This window comes from Physella acuta, unplaced genomic scaffold (genome assembly GCF_028476545.2).
Source record: "Physella acuta isolate Inbredline_101_S28 unplaced genomic scaffold, ASM2847654v3 ptg000480l, whole genome shotgun sequence".
Lineage (NCBI taxonomy): Eukaryota > Metazoa > Mollusca > Gastropoda > Physidae > Physella > Physella acuta.
In genome coordinates this window covers 244,663-265,121 of record NW_026731999.1, presented here as the reverse complement: position 1 = coordinate 265,121, position 20,459 = coordinate 244,663, and the positions used below count along the sequence as shown (strand labels likewise).

At 34.7% G+C, this 20,459-nt stretch overlaps 1 protein-coding gene across 3 annotated transcripts in view; it reads left to right on the top strand.

Annotated features, from left to right (window-relative positions):
• LOC131944059 (signal-induced proliferation-associated 1-like protein 2) overlaps nt 1-20,422 on the top strand; it is a 40,502-nt gene extending 20,080 nt beyond the window's left edge. The window contains exons 15-25 of one of the 3 annotated variants that reach the window (XM_059304516.1): nt 3,894-4,019; nt 6,354-6,700; nt 8,893-8,927; nt 9,151-9,484; nt 9,920-10,028; nt 10,852-11,014; nt 11,121-11,236; nt 11,887-12,029; nt 12,514-12,667; nt 15,140-15,243; nt 16,299-20,422. In XM_059304516.1, the coding sequence (XP_059160499.1) occupies nt 3,894-4,019; nt 6,354-6,700; nt 8,893-8,927; nt 9,151-9,484; nt 9,920-10,028; nt 10,852-11,014; nt 11,121-11,236; nt 11,887-12,029; nt 12,514-12,667; nt 15,140-15,243; nt 16,299-16,459 (1,792 nt within the window). In that variant the 3' untranslated portion in view covers nt 16,460-20,422. The remainder of the gene's footprint in view (nt 1-3,893; nt 4,020-6,353; nt 6,701-8,892; nt 8,928-9,150; nt 9,485-9,919; nt 10,029-10,851; nt 11,015-11,120; nt 11,237-11,886; nt 12,030-12,513; nt 12,668-15,139; nt 15,244-16,298) is intronic. The other 2 variants (XM_059304517.1, XM_059304518.1) reach the window with 2 other exon arrangements.
• Nucleotides 20,423-20,459: the final 37 nt, after the last annotated feature.

The following is a 20,459-nucleotide window of genomic DNA, read 5'->3' as shown; positions in this document are numbered from 1 at the left end:
AACTTTCTCTCACTAACCATTTGGCTGCTCCAAATTTTGTACAGATCTTCATATTTTTTCTGGGTCCAAAAGATCCTTAAATTGCAATGGCAAAACCTGTTTGTGTATTATTTTTTTTAACTATACATCTCTTGTTTTTATGTAATTAAGAAGTAATATAGTCTAAACCATTGATGTCAGAAAGTTATTGAATATTTATTTAAATTTTGCTGATAGGTTTATGTTTTTCTTGAGGTTAGTTTTTAACATAACTGTTAAATAAAAACTAGCTGTAAATTTTTATTTATTTATTATTATTATTTTTATTTTTTTCCCCTTTCCTAAGTCCACTAATTAGACAACAGTGAGAGAAAGTAACAAGTGCTATTAATAAGTATCCTTCAACCAACCAATTAAACACTCAGTATTGATTGAGTATCTTTACCCCCCACCTAATTTAATATTGATTCAAGAGACTGTCGATTGATTTTAAACACAACTAGAATACCCGTCATCCGTTGGATAACTGTGGGTTTCGGGGGTCATCCATAAAAAAACATCACGTCTGTCACTCAGAGGCATAGCGAGCCTTCCCGGCGCCCGGGGACAAACATTTCGATTTTAACCCCCCCCCCCCCCCAAGATTTCGATTTTCAACCCCCCCCCCCTCAAACTTTTGATGTGCACCCCCCCCCCCACTCAAACTTTCGATTTGAACCCCCCTCAACCTTTCAATTTATTTTTCGAAACCATTTTGGCGCCCCAACATATGTCCCCCCGCCCCCCCTTCCCCCCTCCACCTCCCCCGCCTCCCCTCCCCCCCCCGCCCCCCCCCCCCCCCCCCTTCTCGCTACGCTACTGCAGTGTCACTTATCGTCACAAAAAACAGACCCCACATTCAAAAATATGTTTCTTATCTTTTAAAAACACCGAAAACACCGATTTCGGACTATCCCTTCATATACTGACGTCACATGTGACCTACTCAACTCTACTTCACCTGCCCAGTGTCCCGCCAAGTCTCAGACAACATGTTTTTATCGTTTAAAAACGATTCCAGCCGATCATGTCTCTGACCACACTATCCTTTTATATGCTTAGGACAAAGAAACAGATGAACTCTACTTCACCTGCCCTGTATCCTGGCAAGTTCAGATAGGCAACTTTATCATTCACATCTAAAAAAAAAAAAAATTGAAAAAAAAATATCATTGACATATTGGTCTAGAACCTGTGCCACCCACATGAGAGCGGGCTACGCTACCAACTTAGCTATTTACTCGTGACGTCACAAATGAATTTTTATACTATACTTTTGAGTCTCCGCGCATAGATCTTGATATTAGGCTAGTAGTAGTAACTTTCAAATTAAATTTAATCTTAAATTAGCCAAACAAAGATTTATATAAAATAAAGAAGTTCTGAAATTAGCTAGATCTAGATAATTCTATCTAGATCTATATTCTACGACTCGCTTGCTTAGGTCTTATTAAGTTTAGTTTTTCTTGCTAGATCTAGATCTAGATCTAGATCTAGATCTAATCATTAGCTACGCTGATAGGCCCGGAGCGAGCATTTCAAAATTACCATATTCCAAACAAAGATTTATATAAAATAATAAAGGTCTAAGATAGTTTAGTATATAGAAAATCATTATTATCTAAATCTAGATAGAATTATCTATATTTTAGATCTACGACTGAGCTATATTTAGAATTTACGTTTATAATTTAGCAAAATTCCGGTATAGAAGCAGCGTATGAATCTTAAGCTGCGCAAATACGCCCTGGAGCCTGCACTTCAAAATTTGCATAGTCGAAACAAAGGTTTATACAAAATAATAAAGGTCTAAAATATTTTAGTATATAGAAACTCATTATTATCTAAATCTAGATAGAATTATCTATATTCTAGATCTACGACTGGTTTGCTTAAGTCTCGTTTCTTTTTTGGTTTGTATTAAGATCTATAACTAATAAATTTTTGATTTGACCTAGATTTAGATTCTAGATCTAGATCTATAAATAAATAACTTTCTTGGACAGATTGTAGATCTAGAGAAATTTATTGTAAAACTAAATGAAAAAAGACAGTTGAAAATTGATATAAGTGTTGGAACGTAATAAATACAGCAAACGGACGTATTGTTAAAGTTATGACCGACAGAAAATTAGATTTGATTTGACCTAGATTCTAGATCTAGATCTAGATGATAGATCTATAAATAACTTTCCTTCGACAGCTGATCTTTAGATCTAGAGAAATTTATTGTAAAACTAAATGAAAAAAGACAATTTAAAATTGATATAAGTGTTGGAACGTAATAAATACAGCAAACGGACGTATTGTTTAAGTTATAGCCGGCAGAAAATTAGCTTTGTAACGCGTTAAACTTTTGAATGGGCCACAAAGTCTATGATGGAGTCCGCCATTTTTATTGAACCAAAAAGTAAACACATCAAGGGACGTCACTATCCCCACAAAGTTTATTCAAAGTATTAACATTTAAAAAAAAATACGGTTAATTTAACTATGAATAAATCAATAAATTAATTATAGTCTTTAAATAAATTTGTGATTAACAGTCTGTCTGCATTAAAAAATTATTCTCTACCTACATACTATTTTACAGCTCTACAGATAGAGTCGAACATATCGCAATAGTCGATCAGGCAAACAAACAAACAAACAAAAAAACAAAAAAATAAATATTCAAACATGTAAACAAACTTGACTTTTAGTAGTATATAGATAGATGTCCACTGTTTGATTTCTGCCTATACGCTCTACACTGTTGATTGGTGTTTATGCTGTGTGTTTTTGTTTTAATCACCACAGTAAAATAAGTATGCAAGTTTTGCTTAGGAAAGAATATTTTGTCTGCCTTAAAATAGTTTAGCTAGTAAATCTTATGTTCATTGTTTCAACTTTCAGATTAAATTACTTACTAAATTAGGTTTTAAACTTACTAAATTAGGGTTCAAAAATACTAAATTAGGTTTTAAAAACTATCATTTGTCCTTTCCCCCAATTATTTAAACATTGTTTTTAAATACATACTTGATGTTAAAATGGGAAGGCTGTGAAGTTGTGTTTTTAGGTAACAGTGATTTTTATTTTAATGATAATACATTTGTTATGGTTGTTTCAACCCTCTTCTGTTACTTTGTTTTGGTTTGTTTTGTTGTTTTTTTTTTTTTTTTTTGATGAAATTTGAGACTTTAAACTTTTTTATATACCAGAAACTAACTTGAATGTTCTTACACTGTCCCTGGGATTGCTCTAACACACAACCTCTCATGCCTTGTGCTTTTGTGTATGTTTTATCCACACATTTCTCAGCAAAATGTTCACTTTTTAATGTGGCACTTCACATTATTTTAAGCAAATGTCAATTAAGTTATTAATTCTGTCATTAACTATTCCTGTAATTATATTGCAAAGTTTAAACTTGTTTATAAAAAGTGTAACTATATTCTATTTTACTAATTAATTAACTTGTATTTGTTAATGTAAGCATAGACAGGCATTAATTTTGTCTTATCATTAGGTTGAATTTTATTCATAAAATTGTACGCTTGGAACTGATCAATATCTTTTGGTCCTGTCTTTAATACTGATACATTTTTTTACTGCTGTTACTGTCAGTGTTAAAACTACCATGATTTAACACTGACTTGATCTTTACATGACCCTATCCTCAGGTTGGTGAGTTAAAATAAGCTAGGACAGAGCCAGCTCATTGCGTTGACCACCAACATGCTGTCCACCAATGTACTGTCCACCACTGTGCTGTCCACCCAACTAATTGATCCCAAACTTTTCCTGTCCACCAATGTGCTGTCCACCAATGTGCTGTCCGACAAAATTGCTGTCCACCTAACTAATTTAGCCCAAACTTTTCCCGTCCACAGAGGCTTTATCACACTCAACACCCACCTCCCCCACACCTCCATGATGTCCATTAACACCATTATGGTATCTAAGCAGTTCACTGCTGCCTCGTATCAAGGTTCCATGGAATCTGTCTACATGCCTAGGTACTCCTGTCTTCTGGGTGTGGAACTGTCTGAAGACGCATGCTAAAAAAAGTTTTTAGTTTATTTTATGGATCAGTGGGGTTTAGCTAGTGTTGCAATTTTTTATATTTTTTTTTGGTGATGCTGAAATACAAGTGAGAAGTATTTTTGGATAGCACTACTAACTATTTAGTTAATTATTATGCGAAATTTGTTGCAAAAATCATTGGTATATGTCACAAATGTGTCAATGATTTTCTGAAGAATTCTAGTGACTATTTAAGAGTTGTTTTTTAAATTTAAAAAAAAAACCCATCTTAATTTCAATGATGTTGTTTTCACAAATTTGAATACATTAATTTTTCAAATACTCCAAATTCCAGACTTTTTAAAATATGTAATATTTAGCTGAATATTTTTCTATCCTACTCTCATATTTTGTGTGAAGCCTAACCAAAAAGTAGTTATTTGTGTTTGCAAATCTCATTTTAAGGGCTAGTCCTAGTAACCTTTTTTTTTTTTTGTAACTTCTATGAATTTATGGTTTTACTACTTTTACTGTAAGGAATCAAACAAACATCAAATTGGTTATTTCAGTCACCCTAATGCTGTCTGAAAGTAGAATATACAATGCTATCATAACACATAGCACAAATTCTCTTGTTGCTTTTAATAGTTCATATTTTTTTTAAATACTATTTTGGGAGTAGGGGTACTTGACTGTAGTAATGAGTGGGAGTCAAATCAGGCAGTTCTTGTTGTGGTTTCATGTGTTTTTTTTTTAATCTTTTTTTTTTCTCTGGTTTCTATGCACAATGTCTGCCTGCTGCTTGTCATACAATTTCAAATCTTTTTTTTTTTTATTTCCTTCAATATTGCTGTTTTTTAAATTGCTTTATTTTATCAAATTTCTAAATTATTGCATAATTTGTTCAATAGTTGCATGCAGTAGCCAAATAACATTTTTTTCCCCCCATCAAAGCAGTTTTACTTGATTCATCTTTACATTCTGTTTGTGATTAAAATGATTTTTATAAATATCAGTGTTTGCCATTTACAGTGATCTGCCATTTCATTTTGTAAAATAAATGATGTTTCCTCAACCATCCAGTTTCACTGATCATCTCCATACTGCCTTTATAAGTCTCACTTAGTTCATATGCACCTTTTCTACTATAAACAGTATTTTTTTAAGACATAATCTGTTATATCCTTTACAGTTTATGATGAATTTTTAAAATACTTTACCCAGTGCAATTATATTGTGATAACATTTATACTATCATATTATTATGTCAACAGTACTTGTTCATGTTTTTATAGTTCACAAATGTTCCTTTAAATTCATCATTACAAACTTATAAAAACAGAGTGTGCAATATAGTTGTGCTTAGCTTATGCTGTGCATTTTTTATCCTAAAAAAGTTAAAGCTCAAATATGTTTATCATACATATATATGCAAGTACACTTATACACACACACACACACACAAGTACACACACACAGATGCTTTTATATATTTATATATATAACATAAATTATATAATAGATATATATAGCCTATTTATCTTCATTGTAAAACTACAAAGACAGAAACTAATAACATGATATTTTAAAAATATTAATATGTTGATGTGTTTCCGTTGATGTATCTGAATTGTCATCATTGATAAAACAAATGAATTCACAAAACCAAAGCCATACATTAACAGTTGCCATTAGCTTGCTAGACCTAACAAATGACTTTGAATTTTTTTTTCTTCCTAATAACCACTGATCTGGTGGATGGGTTTGTGCCGTGGTTTCAGTGGCGTGGTACTTCTGTAGTTGTTTTTATTTCATTGTTTCGTATAACAGTGTTGTGGAAATAAATTTTTTTTCAGTGTGCTAGTGTGGTTTTTTAGTTTATTTTTTTATGTGGATAAAGTCATCTTTTTTTTTTTTCTTATAGTTGTAGCAAGCTTAATTCAATGCAAGCTTTTCAACACTAAGTTTTTTAGTATTTTAAATATATATTTTTTACATTTGAATTTATGCTAAAATTAAAGCTTTGAAGCTTTTTTTTATCCTAATATTGAGCTGCCTTTTTACTTAGATGCCTTCATAATGAATCTATACCATTCTTGTTATGATGCTTGAATTCTAAAAAAAAATGGTGAAACATCTGGGTTTTTTTAAAGAGTTTAGAAAAACTGAAATTTTTTAGACAACATAGTTAAGAATCTTCCTTTTTAAAAAACAAATCTGCCTAGGTGCATATAAAAATCAAATTTTTAAAAATACTTTTAAATATGTTTAAGAATGTTTTCAAATTTTGCATCCACTTCAAGATGCTGTTCTGTTTGAATTTTCAGGGGAGATAACAGCTTAGCCTCTCCTGCCCCTCCAGCCAACAACAGCACTGGCAAACCCTCCCCTTCATCGCAGCAGAAAACCTACCACCAGCCCCCTCAGCCCACTACCATGTACGACCAGACACCACGCCAGCGGACAACGGGGGGTCAGCACGGCTACTCCGACTCCACCCTGTCCTCAGGTCGCTCCTCTGACGACGGGCGGGGCTCGTATTATGGTCACTCGCGCCAGGAGTCATCTGAGATGTATGGGTCAGTCCGGGGGAGTCATGAGGGTCACACAAGCTCAGGGGATGAGCTGCATTCTAGGAACAGCTCACATGATAGTTCTGACTATGCCATGTCTGGTAAGTCCACTGACATTCTAGGAACAGCTCACATGATAGTTCTGACTATGCCAAGTCTGGTAAGTCCACATTCTAGGAACAGCTCACATGATAGTTCTGACTATGCCATGTCTGGTAAGTCCACTGACATTCTAGGATCAGCTCACATGATAGTTCTGACTATGCCATGTCTGGTAAGTCCACTGACATTCTAGGAACAGCTCACAGGATAGTTCTGACTATGCCATGTCTGGTAAGTTCACTGACATTCTAGGAACAGTTCACATGATAGTTCTGACTATGCCATGTCTGGTAAGTCCACTGACATTCTAGGAACAGCTCACATGATAGTTCTGACTATGCCATGTCTGGTAAGTCCACTGACATTCTAGGAACAGTTCACATGATAGTTCTGACTATGCCATGTCTGGTAAGTCCACTGACATTCTAGGAACAGTTCACATGATAGTTCTGACTATGCCATGTCTGGTAAGTCCACTGACATTCTAGGAACAGTTCACATGATAGTTCTGACTATGCCATGTCTGGTAAGTCCACTGACATTCTAGGAACAGTTCACATGATAGTTCTGACTATGCCATGTCTGGTAAGTTCACTGACATTCTAGGAACAGCTCACATGATAGTTCTGACTATGCCATGTCTGGTAAGTCCACTGACATTCTAGGAACAGCTCACATGATAGTTCTGACTATGCCATGTCTGGTAAGTCCACTGACATTCTAGGAACATGATAGTACTGACTGCCATGTCTGGTAAGTCCACTGACATTCTAGGAACATGATAGTTCTGACTATGCCATGTCTGGTAAGTCCACTGACATTCTAGGAACAGCTCACTTGATAGTTCTGACTATGCCATGTCTTGTAAGTCCACTGACATTCTAGGAACAGCTCACATGATAGTTCTGACTCTGCCATGTCTGGTAAGTCTACTGACATTCTAGGAACAGCTCACTTGATAGTTCTGACTATGCCATGTCTGGTAAGTCCACTGACATTCTAGGAACAGCTCACATGATAGTTCTGACTGCCATGTCTGGTAAGTCCACTGACATTCTAGGAACATGATAGTTCTGACTATGCCATGTCTGGTAAGTCCACTGACATTCTAGGAACATGATAGTTCTGACTATGCCATGTCTGGTAAGTCCACTGACATTCTAGGAACAGCTCACATGATAGTTCTGACTATGCCATGTCTGGTAAGTCCACTGACATTCTAGGAACAGCTCACATGATAGTTCTGACTATGCCATGTCTGGTAAGTCCACTGACATTCTAGGAACAGCTCACATGATAGTTCTGACTATGCCATGTCTGGTAAGTCCACTGACATTCTGGGAACAGCTCACATGATAGTTCTGACTATGCCATGTCTGGTAAGTCCACTGACATTCTAGGAACAGCTCACATGATAGTTCTGACTATGCCATGTCTGGTAAGTCCACTGACATTCTAGGAACAGCTCACATGATAGTTCTGACTATGCCATGTCTGGTAAGTTCACTGGCAACATTCTAGGAACAGCTCACTTGATAGTTCTGACTATGCCATGTCTGGTAAGTCCACTGACATTCTAGGAACAGTTCACATGATAGTTCTGACTATGCCATGTCTGGTAAGTCCACTGACATTCTAGGAACAGCTCACTTGATAGTTCTGACTATGCCATGTCTGGTAAGTCCACTGACATTCTAGGAACAGCTCACATGATAGTTCTGACTATGCCATGTCTGGTAAGTTCACTGGCAACATTCTAGGAACAGCTCACTTGATAGTTCTGACTATGCCATGTCTGGTAAGTCCACTGGCACCATGCAGTGGCACCATACAGTGTCGTCATGTCTAGTAAATTGACTGACAACATAAGTGTCGTCATGTCTAGTCAGTTGACTGACAACATACAGTGTCGTCATGTCTAGTAAGTTGACTGACAACATAAGTGTCATCATGTCTAGTAAGTTGACTGACAACATAAGTGTCGTCATGTCTAGTAAGTTGACTGACAACATACAGTCTTGTCATGTCTAGTAAGTTGACTGACAACATACAGTGTCGTCATGTCTGGTGAGTTAGATGACAACTTCCGTTGTTCAATTGTGTTATGTGAAAGACTCACTACATTGCTTATCCATTAAAGCACTCGTCACCATCTTTTAAAATTCAATTTTTTTTTTTCATTTAATTTCAGCTGCCAGTGTAAAATCATGGGCAAGTCATAGTCAGGTACTCATTTCTTTTCATTTCTTTTCTTAAAAACAGTTTTTTATAAAAAAAAAACATATAAATACATAATAAGCATTAGTTTTCTAAAAGAATCTATAAAATTTATCTCTACCAACCCACTATTCATAGAATATATAAAAAGTTGTATTATTAATTTTGTTTATATATCGAATATATGAGTACCAATGTAAAGTTCTTATTTTTATGTGGATTACTTTTACAGCCACCCCTTCGGAGAGGAGAGCGTGTGGTTGGCAGCATAGATGTTGGCTTAGACGGGAGTATCTACGCCCCCACCTCCCAAACCCCAAACAACAAATATCCCTCCAACATCCCAGCCACTGGCAACATTTCGGTTGAGCTTAGGAAGCAGACGCAGAATACAAAGTACTTGCTGGGTCAAGGTCAGGGTCGACCTGCGCATGAGCAGGGTCGGCAGCTACATGAGGGTGGGAATAATCCTGGGTCAGCCACGAACCTGAGCCAGATCAGCGAGGGCTCGTCGAGTGGATCATCTCAGTACACGCAGCGTGGTGACGCTGTTAGACTAATTAAAGGTGAGCCTATACATAATCTTTTGCACTTTCATAACTTTATTTTTGCTTAACTTATAATTTATATTCACTACTTTTTCCTAGCTTTAAAGTAGCTTGTGAAATTAATTTGTTGTTTTTTTAGTGAAAAATCCTACACCAAATGTGCCAACATAACACTGCTAAGCTTAACCACTGCTAAGCATAACGGATATAAAACATTGAATACAAAATACATTTAAAGAATAGTTTATGGCAAAATTGTGATTAGATTTCTTTAGTTCTACCAGACTAAAAATCCCTAATCTGAAAATGAATTATGGTAATTTTTTGCAAGATAAAAAATTTAGACCAGTTGTCTTAAATTTTAGAATTTAAGTTAGACCAGTTTAGTCTGACGTTGCTGTGATAAAATAAATTTTTTAGACCAATTGTCTGACGTTGTGTCCTCTGTCTCAGATGAAGTGACCCGCAGGAAAGAAGCTCTGGCCTCCACCAGGGCCAACAAGCCTGTGATGAAGAAAGGGCTGACAGAGCCCCCAGTGCATAGTCCCAAAGCTACCAGAAGGTAAGAAAGGGCTGACAGAGCCCCCAGTGCATAGTCCCAAAGCTACCAGAAGGTAAGAAAGGGCTGACAGAGCCCCCAGTGCATAGTCCTAAAGCTACCAGAAGGTAAGAAAGGGCTGACAGAGCCCCCAGTGCATAGTCCCAAAGCTACCAGAAGGTAAGAAAGGGCTGACAGAGCCCCCAGTACATAGTCCCAAAGCTACCAGAAGGTAAGAAAGGGCTAACAGAGCCCCCAGTACATAGTCCCAAAGCTACCAGAAGGTAAGAAAGGGCTGACAAAGCCCCCAGTACATAGTCCCAAAGCTACCAGAAGGTAAGAAAGGGCTGACAGAGCCGCCAGTGCATGGTCCTAAAGCTACTAGAAGGTAGGGAGTTAACTCCGTGCAATCAAAAGTTGGGTTTCTTTTGGGTTTTTTTTTTTTTTTTGTTTTTTTTTTTTTTTTTATATTTCTGTGATTCCCAGAGCTTCTAAAAAGGTTTAGATGTAGTATGTGCTCCATTTAATCTCAAATATAAAATAAATGTTAATGGTTGGTGCTGGTTAACAGCCTAAAACCTTCAAGGTTTACTATAAAAAGTAGTAATCAATTATTTTGTCTTGAGGGTGACAGTTAAAAACAAAAATGTCTTCCACTGTTCTAGAAACCTGTCTGTCTGGTTTAGATGTAGTATGTGCTCCATTTAATCTCAAATATAAAAAAAATATGTTAATGGCTAGTACTGGTTAGCAACCTAAAACAATGATGTTTACTATAAAAAGTAGTAAACAATTCTTTACTCTTGAGGGTGACACTTAAAAACAACAATTTCTTCCACTGTTCTAGAAACCTATCTGGCATGTCCTCGGAGGAGTCCCTGGCCACAAGGTTAAGGCCTGGTGTCACCAGCCAGAAGAGCTCAAGAGACAAAGCCAGAGCAGATTTCCAGGAGGAGCTGATGAGGCTGATTGACCCTGATCTCTCGGAGAATGATCTAGTGGGCTTTAATGTAAGTCTCATTATTTACTTCTTTTTATTCTCATGGCTCGTCAGGACTTTGAACTGGTTTTTACTAATGAACTGGCTTCCATTCAGAGTATTACCTTACTTTTCAGTCAAGGAATCTACCTGTACGTAAACCAGGCAGGCTTCAGAGAACTCTCTCGGATGAAAGTTTGCACAAGTCGGGGAGTAATGACAAGCCACAAGTAGATGACCCCGCTACTCAAAGGTCAGTCAGCAAGTTGTCCATGTTTTTAGAAATAAGTTTTGTTACTTTTGTTTGCCTTTGTTTTTATTATTTTATTTGATGCTATCAATACTACAGTGAATTTTTTAATTTAATTTTTTTTAACCTACTATTAAAATAATGTTATTATTAAAAAAAATTATTATTAAAAAAATAAAATAATTACAAAAACCCAATGTACCGTACAATTCAAAAATGTGTTTTCTCTGTTTATATATGCCATATAATCCAAAGGTGTATTTTCTCTATGTGCTTACATATGCCAAACAGTCCAAACATGTGTTTTGTCTATGTCGTACCTAAAACCAATGCCATACAATCCAAAGATGTGTTTCTCTCTATGTGCTTACATAGGCCATACAACCCAAAAATGTGTTTTCTCTAGGTGCTTACATAAAACAAATCCCATAAATCCAAAGATGTGTTTTGTCTATATGATTACCTAAAACCCATACCATACAATCCAAACCTGAGTTTTGTCTATGTGGTTTCCTAAAACCAATACCATACAATCCAAACATGTGTTTTGTCTATGTGGTTTCCTAAAACCAATACCATACAATCCAAACATGTGTTTTCTCCATGTGATTACAAAAAGCCTATGCCATACATAAATGTGTTATCTCCCCTAGGTTGTCTCCGCGAGCCGTGTCAGACCTAGCCAGTGCCAGACAGAGAAGTAAGTCCACCATGGATAACCGTGTGCCTTTGTTAGAGTCTGCAGCAGCTTTGGACTGGTCTAAACTAGTTAATGTTGCATCCAAGGCTATTGATGGTTAGAAATTTTCAGCTTTAGAAAACAATTTTTTCTTCATTCTTTTATTTTAGAGCTAGTTTTATTCAGTATCCCTGTTATAAGCAGCTGTTTATTACATTCTATCTTTTTTTTTAACTGCTGTCCACTGTAGAGAAATAGAAGACAGGAGGTCATGTTCTTACAAATAAGTATTTGGGAAAAAATATCATAATATAAAAAAATCAATTAAAAAATACTTTATTTTTTTTATTTTAACAAATGCTTATTTTTTCTTATATTTTACATATTATTTTGTCTTTTTTTAACCTTTTTTTTAACATCTCCTTTTATTGACCTTTTTGTCTCCCTACGTTTACCTTTAAGATTTATCTTTTTACTTACTAGTAGTAGATCCTGTCAGAGGATAGCTTTTGTAATTATTAATTTATGTTAACTTGCTAGTCCAGAAGTTGAACTACTAACTGGAATATATTTATAATGTTAGTTTAAAAAATTTCTCCAGAGACTGACTCAAGACCCAAGCATGGCCAGAAGTCACTAGGGAGTGAGAGGGACGTTGGAGGCCACCATCACGGGGAGGAGATTGATCTACAGGAGGACCACCCCCCGCCACGCCCACCCTCTCCGCAGATGGGTCTCTCAACATCACCTTCAAGGTGGGTTTTTGCAGGAAACTTCCAGCGCTGTGTGTAATATGCAGGGTTCGTACGCAGTCTGGAAAGTCTGGAAAAAGTCTTGAATTTCGAAAAGTGAATTTAAGACTTAAAAAAGTCTGGAAAATCGCTAGTTTTTGGGCAGGATTTTTTAAAAGTCTGGAAAAAGTCTGGAATCTAGTTTTAGAAACAAAACTTCGTAGTCCATATTTTCCAACTTTAAAAATTGCTATTTTAAAGTGAATTTACTCCAATTTTTTTCCCGCGCTTTCGCGCGGGTTACACTGTGTTGTGACGTTTTTTCGCTGGTTCGCAGAAAAAATGCTCATTGGGAGAAGAGGGGAAGGGAGGGAAGAGATATTTTGTGGCACGACTGACCGTGTGAATGTGTTGCAAGTACTTACAATTGTCATTTAATGAAAGAATGATCGCCGTCAGAATTGTTAGGCTCTCGATTTTACCCGCTATTTTTTCATCGTTTGAGTTTGCATGCAGGCAGTCATAACAAAAGTTATGGGAGAGATGTGTGAGTGGTAGTTTAGATATAATGTATCAGTCTGTAAGGCGTCATCCATTTATGAATTACAACAATTTTTTGGATTTTAGACCCCCCCCCCCCCTTTCCCCACTCCCCCCCCCCCTCCCCGCCCTCTGTCCACACGCGTTCACTTACTTTGGATTAATATTAGCATTTATAAGATTAATAAGTCGCAAGGCCTCCTTGGGTTCATACCTGTAATTCTGTTTGCTTCAGCTTAACCAAGAGGTACTATTTTTTATTAAGGAGTCGACCATAAATGACGTCACACTCCGGAAAGTCGGGAGGAGGGTTTTATAATAATGTTAGGGCAGATATAAATACCGTGTTTTGTTTACATGCTGTGATGGTTTTTAAAACACTAACACAGTCGTCTTAATTTTACTTTCTACTCACAAGATACAAGTTTTATGTTTGTTTTAGAATGTAATCACAAAATCTTCTGACCCCTTCCCCCCTCCATGTGTACGTCATAAATGGATGACCCCTTTAATTTTAATTCACCTTCCATTAAACTGTTTTTTGAAATCTTTGCAAATGCTGACGATTAAAGTTAGACTACCCCGCCCCTCCTTGTAACATCGGTCCTTTGTGTGAACTCACCGTGACCCCAAGTGCGTAGTTGGTACCGCTTGGTAAGTAAGGTGGGGGAGGGGGTATAAGTCACAGCACAGTTCCTGTTATGACGTATTAAACAGGCATACTGAAGTCTAGACTACTATGACCTCACAGTGACCCCTTCACCGTGTCGTGTATGTGGGGGGGGGGGGGGAAGAAGGATACCGGCAACTTTTTTTTTTTTAAATTGCAGACCCGTTTCTCAGCTATTACTATAAGCACAAACAGTGAATGATTTTTTTTTTTTTTTGCTCTACATTTTTTTTTACAAGTAACCTATATTTATTTAGGCTACTTAACAAGAGCAGACCTAAATTAATACATTACATTATTATTCTTTATAGTAATTAACTCTCACTATTATGCAATACCATTTTAATGATAGTTTAATTGAAAACATAAGCAATTAGATCAGGAACAGATTACATAAGTCTAATGTTGGAAACAAAATAGTTGCATCATTTTAATCAATTATTTTAATTGTTAAAATTTTAGGTAGGGTGGAGTAGGCAAACTTAGAAAAAATGTTTTTTTGTCAATTTGGCTAGAGAAAGTTCACTGTGAATATAGCCTAAAATAAATGTCAATTTAGTATAAGTAATTATAATGACAGTACAAATAGTGCATCATTTTAAAAAATTATTCGCTAACACATTATCTGTCTAAAGTCTGGAATTTTTCCAAAAAAGTCTGGAAAATGTCTGGAAAAAGTCTGGAATTTCATTTTCAAAAAGCAGTACGAACCCTGAATATGAGGAGGTTACCCGAGTCACCTTTTCCTGTGTTGCATTTATGCCCTGAGTCTACCTAGCTATGTTGGGTACCTGACTTCATTAATCTCTTTTATAATGAACCTCCATACCCATCATTCCCCTCCACAATATCCCCCTTCCCACAATATCCCCCCACCCCTCCACAATATCCATCCCTTCCCACAATATCCCCCCCATTCCCACAATATCCCCCCACCCCTCCACAACATCCCCAAAACTCACCAAGTCCCCCATGCTAAAGTGACTTCTCTGTGTCTAGCATGAGCAGCTCCTCCCTCCTCAATATCATATCCTCCCCATAATACCCCCCCCAACCCACCATATCCCCTCATGTTAATGTATGTACTCTATGTTTTTCTAGCATGAGAAGCTTCCCCCCCCCCACCTTACCATAATCCCCCCCCCAACCCACCATATCCCCTCATGTTAATTTACATACTTTATGTTTTTCTAGCATGAGCAGCTCCCCCCTCCCGCAACCCACCATATCCCACCCCAACCCACCATATCCCCCCATGCTAATGTGAGTACTCTATGTTTGTCCAGCATGAGCAGCTCGTATGTGTCAGGTGTGACCAACCCACAGCAGCGTATCCTGGAGCTGGAGCAGCGGGTCAACAAGTTGTCCCAGGAGCTGGATAAGGTGAGAGGTAAACGGGTTCATAAGTACTCGCTTTTTTTTATTTACCCACGCTGGAACATAGGCCACATTTTTCACCCTTTTTTTATTTTCAATCAAAACTTTGGTTTTTTTCTTTTACTATCTCAGCTTTTTTTAATATTGAATTTGTGATTAGTTCAGCTTTTTTACTCTTCGGGGCAGGTGTTTGGTCTGGCTTATTAATTTAACTCAACAGTTTTTATGGTAGAGCCATTTGATGATGCTCTTTCTGGGAATAAAGAGCCATATGGACTTTTTATCAAGAGAAAATGTTCTTTCTACAAATGAAGAAATTTGCTGGATTAAAATTCTCTTTATAACAACTGATATTGGTTTTTTTTTTTTTCATGCAATTTCTAATTACTTGAAAATGTTTTTGTACCTTGTTTTAGTACTAAAAACCTGTAACTAAACAAAGGTTAATATTTGTCAATTAAGAGCAGCAGTTTTCTATTCTGCTGTTTACATTTTACTTGGATTGTGCATTTCAGTTTTATCCTGGGTAGTGTTTTTTTTTGTGTGGTGTTGTTAGGTACAGGATATTTATTTATAATTTTTTCTCTCATTACTCTGTCTTATACTTTTGATCAACCCATGTTCTTTAATCAAAACACTTTGGTATTTCTGCCATGGATTATTTTTACTTTAACTAACAAAGCTAGTTTTGCTTTACTAAAACGAATAAAGCATATTTTTTTTATTTTACTCATTACCTTTTAGTGTAATTTTAAAATTCAGTTTTATTTTTAACTTTTTATTATTTTTATTCAATCTAAAGTTACCAAAATCTATTTTTGTAAGGTCAATACATTTTCATACTGCAGAATTTTAAATAAAAAATTCATAATCTTTAAATCAAACAAGTTTTTTTTTCTAATTCAGATCAATAATACTGCAAAATCAATAGCTAGTGCTTAAAAATAAAATTAACTGCTTCAAAGAAAGAAAAAAAATTCTTTCTTTGAAGCTTATGGTCTGAGTTGACGAGCTCTGTATTTTTACTCCTCATCACATAGTTTTCTTCTCAAACTTTCTTCCCCCTAGACCCGCCACGAAAAAGCCGAGCTGGAGCTAGAAATCCAGGACCTGAGGGCAGACAACGTCAGGCTGCAGGAAGAATCTCAGACAGCCGCCACGCAGCTGCGCCGGTTCACAGAGTGGTTCTTCAACACGATAGATCGCCAGTGAACAAAACCTATCTTTGAATGTGTCAATAAACTATACTTGAGATGTTGCCAGTATATGGAGCTTTATTGGCGATGTTGCCAGTATATGGAGTTTTATTGGCATGAACAAACTATACTTATCTTAAGATATTGCCAGTATATGGAGCTTTATTGGCATAAACAAACTATACCTATCTTAAGATATTGCCAGTATATGGAGCTTTATTGGCATAAACAAACTATACCTATCTTGAGATATTGTCAGTAAAGGAGTTTTATTGGCATAAACAAACTATACCTATCTTAAGATATTGCCAGTATATGGAGTTTTATTGGCATAAACAAACTATACTTGAGATGTTGCCAGTATATGGAGTTTTATTGGCATAAACAAACTATACCTATCTTAAGATACTGCCAGTATATGGAGCTTTATTGGCATAAACAAACTATACCTATCTTAAGATATTGCCAGAAACAAAAGCTTAATTGGCATGAACAGATTTAACCTATCTTCAGGTGTATACTATAAACATCTTTGTACCCTTGTATCAAGACGTGGCCTTAGGCATTGTGTTATTTCAGTTCCTTGAAAAAAAGGTTCTGAGTTTGGTATTTATTATAGTAAAATGTATTGATTATCCTTAGGCTCATTCTTATAGATATTTGTGTAATGCATTGTATAGACTTAAACTACATACTAAATTCATTCATTTATAACTTTTTTTTTTTAATTTTTATTTAAGTTATTGTTAGGATAAGATCAAAATACACAATGTAATTTATAAGAAAGTTTCCTGAATATAATCTGCTGTTAAAATGTTATTGTTACAGATAAGCTATTAAAAAATAGTTGATAAACAAAATAAAGTTGACACAAAGTGGTTGTAACTTCTATGTAAAATAAATCTAGTTTACTTTTAATTTTCCTTAAAATAAATTATTGATTTAAATAATATATTTATATTAATGAAATGTTTGTGATGTGAACAAGGTATGAAATAATTTTATTTGCTGAATTAGATTTGTATTGTATCTAGCCTTTTATATTGCCAGTCATGAATTATTTTCAATGAGACAAGGTTGTTACTTGGTTGTAGTGAATTTATAAAACAAGGTTGTTGATTGGTTGTAGTAAATTTAATTAAAAAAACAAGGTTGTTGATTGGTTGTAGTGAAACCAATCTTATGCATCTTGACATGGTTATTTATCCTTAGCATCTAGGCAGCAATGCAGTTCACATTGTTGTTAACTTTTTTCACACGTTTTATTTTTCTCTGGTTTGGTTTTTTTTTTTACTGTTACACTGTTGTGATTGTCTGAGTGACAAAAACATGTCGATAAAAAAAAACTGACTGCTGAGTTTATTAAATATTGTCAATGTTCTTTCTTTGATATTGTGACTTACAACACAGACTTGTGCTGTAAGTGGGCTAATTGTTGATTCAATTAGCTCATTTCTTTTTTATACTTTGTTTTTGTACAGAGAAAAAAAGGTTTATTTTTCAATTTATAATACTTTAATTTGAGGCACCTTGCAATGTTAAAACAATTGTATGTTGTGGCAGGAACTAAGGTACTAAGTTAAATGGAATCTCTTTATTAGTCTTTCTTTAACCATTACCTTTAGTCCTGGTGTAATTAGGTTGATTAAATTCTTAGCGTGGATTTAAACGTGACAATGTTTCCAGGTTGTGGTATGTCGCAGATCTTTCAATTATTTTTTTTTACACTTCTTTTTTTTTTTCTTGACTGCTGATTTTTTTTTTCTCTGCTTTAGTTGAAAAATTTGTTTTACAATTCAGAAATCTGCTAGCATTATTGTTTTTCTTTCTACTGCTTAACACAAAAGCACCAAAGATATATTTTTAATTATTTATTTTTTTCCAAGACAAAATAAAATGCTCTTTAAAATTAAATTAAAATTTACAATACTTGTTCATGACAAAGGTAATTATAATGTTAAAATTGAATGGGATGCAGTCTTCATTTAATTCTTGATAAGTATAAAGAATGACAGCACATAAATATTACTCATATAATTTTAAGAACATTCATTTATCAGACCACAAGCAACATGGCCTAGCACAGAAATCTTAATTTGATGTCAATGTTGTTGAATACCAACCATATAGAATCCAAATAATGAACTAGTTATACACACAGATTTAATTTCCCGTAAAAACCATGTCACTCTATATTTATAATACAGTTCTTTCTCTTAGCGATTTGTGATTTTCAACTGTAGACAGAGGACTAACTTTTTCTTTGTTCCAGAAAAATCTTATTTTTGCACAGAATATTTTGACTTCTTAAAATTGTGTATTAGGTTTATGGTTACAATAATAAATCCTAAAAATTTATAATTTCCATCTGGAAAATATTTTTGTTCCTGAATGCAAAAAAAAATGTCCTATTTTATTTTTAAAATGGTCATTTAGATCTTTGTGTAGGTTTAAGCTCTGATTTCTATTCTTTAGTTTGTATCTAATATAACTAAATTGAAACACTTTTCTTTTTACATAAGTATTCTATGAACAGTGCTTGCTTCCAACTTGCCCAGTTAGATAAACCTTGTCCATTATACACCTCTCTTTGTACTGTTTGAGAAAAACAGCTTTTCCAATTAATTTTTTTTTGTTCTGACACAATGTTTTCCTGTCTGTAAGAAAATGTACGATAGCCATAAAAAACAAACTGGTATATTTTTGCAGTAGGATGAGCTCATGGATAGTTTATTTTTGCATGAAAAAATTAAAATCTCCACATGTTAATATGTAAAGACAATATATTCTTCATACCTGTTTAGAATGAGACAGCCTTAAATATTTTTATTGACTGAAGAAATCTTATAAACATTTCACATTAATATTACTATAATAAGATGCATGTAAATTAAAAAATGATTTAAACAATAAAATTAAACCAGTGTCGGGTTATCTACAGCTTTTCCCCCATTTCATGACCATAATTTCTGTTGATTTTATTATTCAATCGTACTCCAATAATGGAAAAAGTTTGTAAGAATTTCTACATATAACCAGCATCGCAAGTTATTTTGCTGTTGTGGTTAACTCGATTTGCTATGCCGTATATAGAGCCATCTCTAATCTGCAATAAAGTGTACAATAAGTTTCAACTTATAGAAAATACATGCTCTGGTTTATTTTTGTTTAAACATGTCCAGTTCTGTCAATAATTTCAGTTGTGTTATCTTGTCTCTCTATGCATGATCAGTGTGAATCTTTTATGTTGTTAATGAATATATATATCAAGCACTAGTCACATGTTTGTATTGTGCATTTAATAGGTACTCCCTGGGTACTGTGTAAATATTCAAGTCAGCTCTTCAATTAAGAAAATGGGGAAAAAAATTGTTATAAATTACAACAGCAAAATTCTGAATTGCAATATTATGTTAAGTTGTATATCAGTGTGTGAATATTTAATGTATATTGTGTTTGTATGGAAACATGTTTTGATTTATAAATGCATTGAATCTTGTGAACATAATACCTCATTCAGTACAAATGCTAGTTCCATTTTCCTTTATTTTTGTATTTGAAAGATATTTTAAGGTTTTTCTTGCTGTGTCTGCATTTGTGTGTTTGATCCCCATTTTACTGAACAAAAAAAAATTAATTAGAAATCATTTAATTGATTTTTATTTTTTTAAATTAGCAACTATGTTGTATTAATTAAAAATGTGTGAAGTTTAATCATTATTTAAAACGTCTAGGAAAGTAAAAAAAATTTGTTTTGTGATCAATTCATTCATGCTGCAGCCAACAAATTAGGTAAAAAGATTTGTAGTTCAAGTCAAGGTCACAAAAGAGACCACTTTTATTTTAATTTTTTTACTTTTGGATTATAAAACCTGAAGTTTGTATGAAAGTTTGCTGTGTATATACAGTAGCTGTATAGAGGATCTTTCTGATCTTTACAAATGTATATTTTACTTGTACATTCATTCTCTAAATCTATCAGTAAACCATTTTCACCTAGAATTGAGTTCAGTTGGAGTTTGTTTTTTTTTAT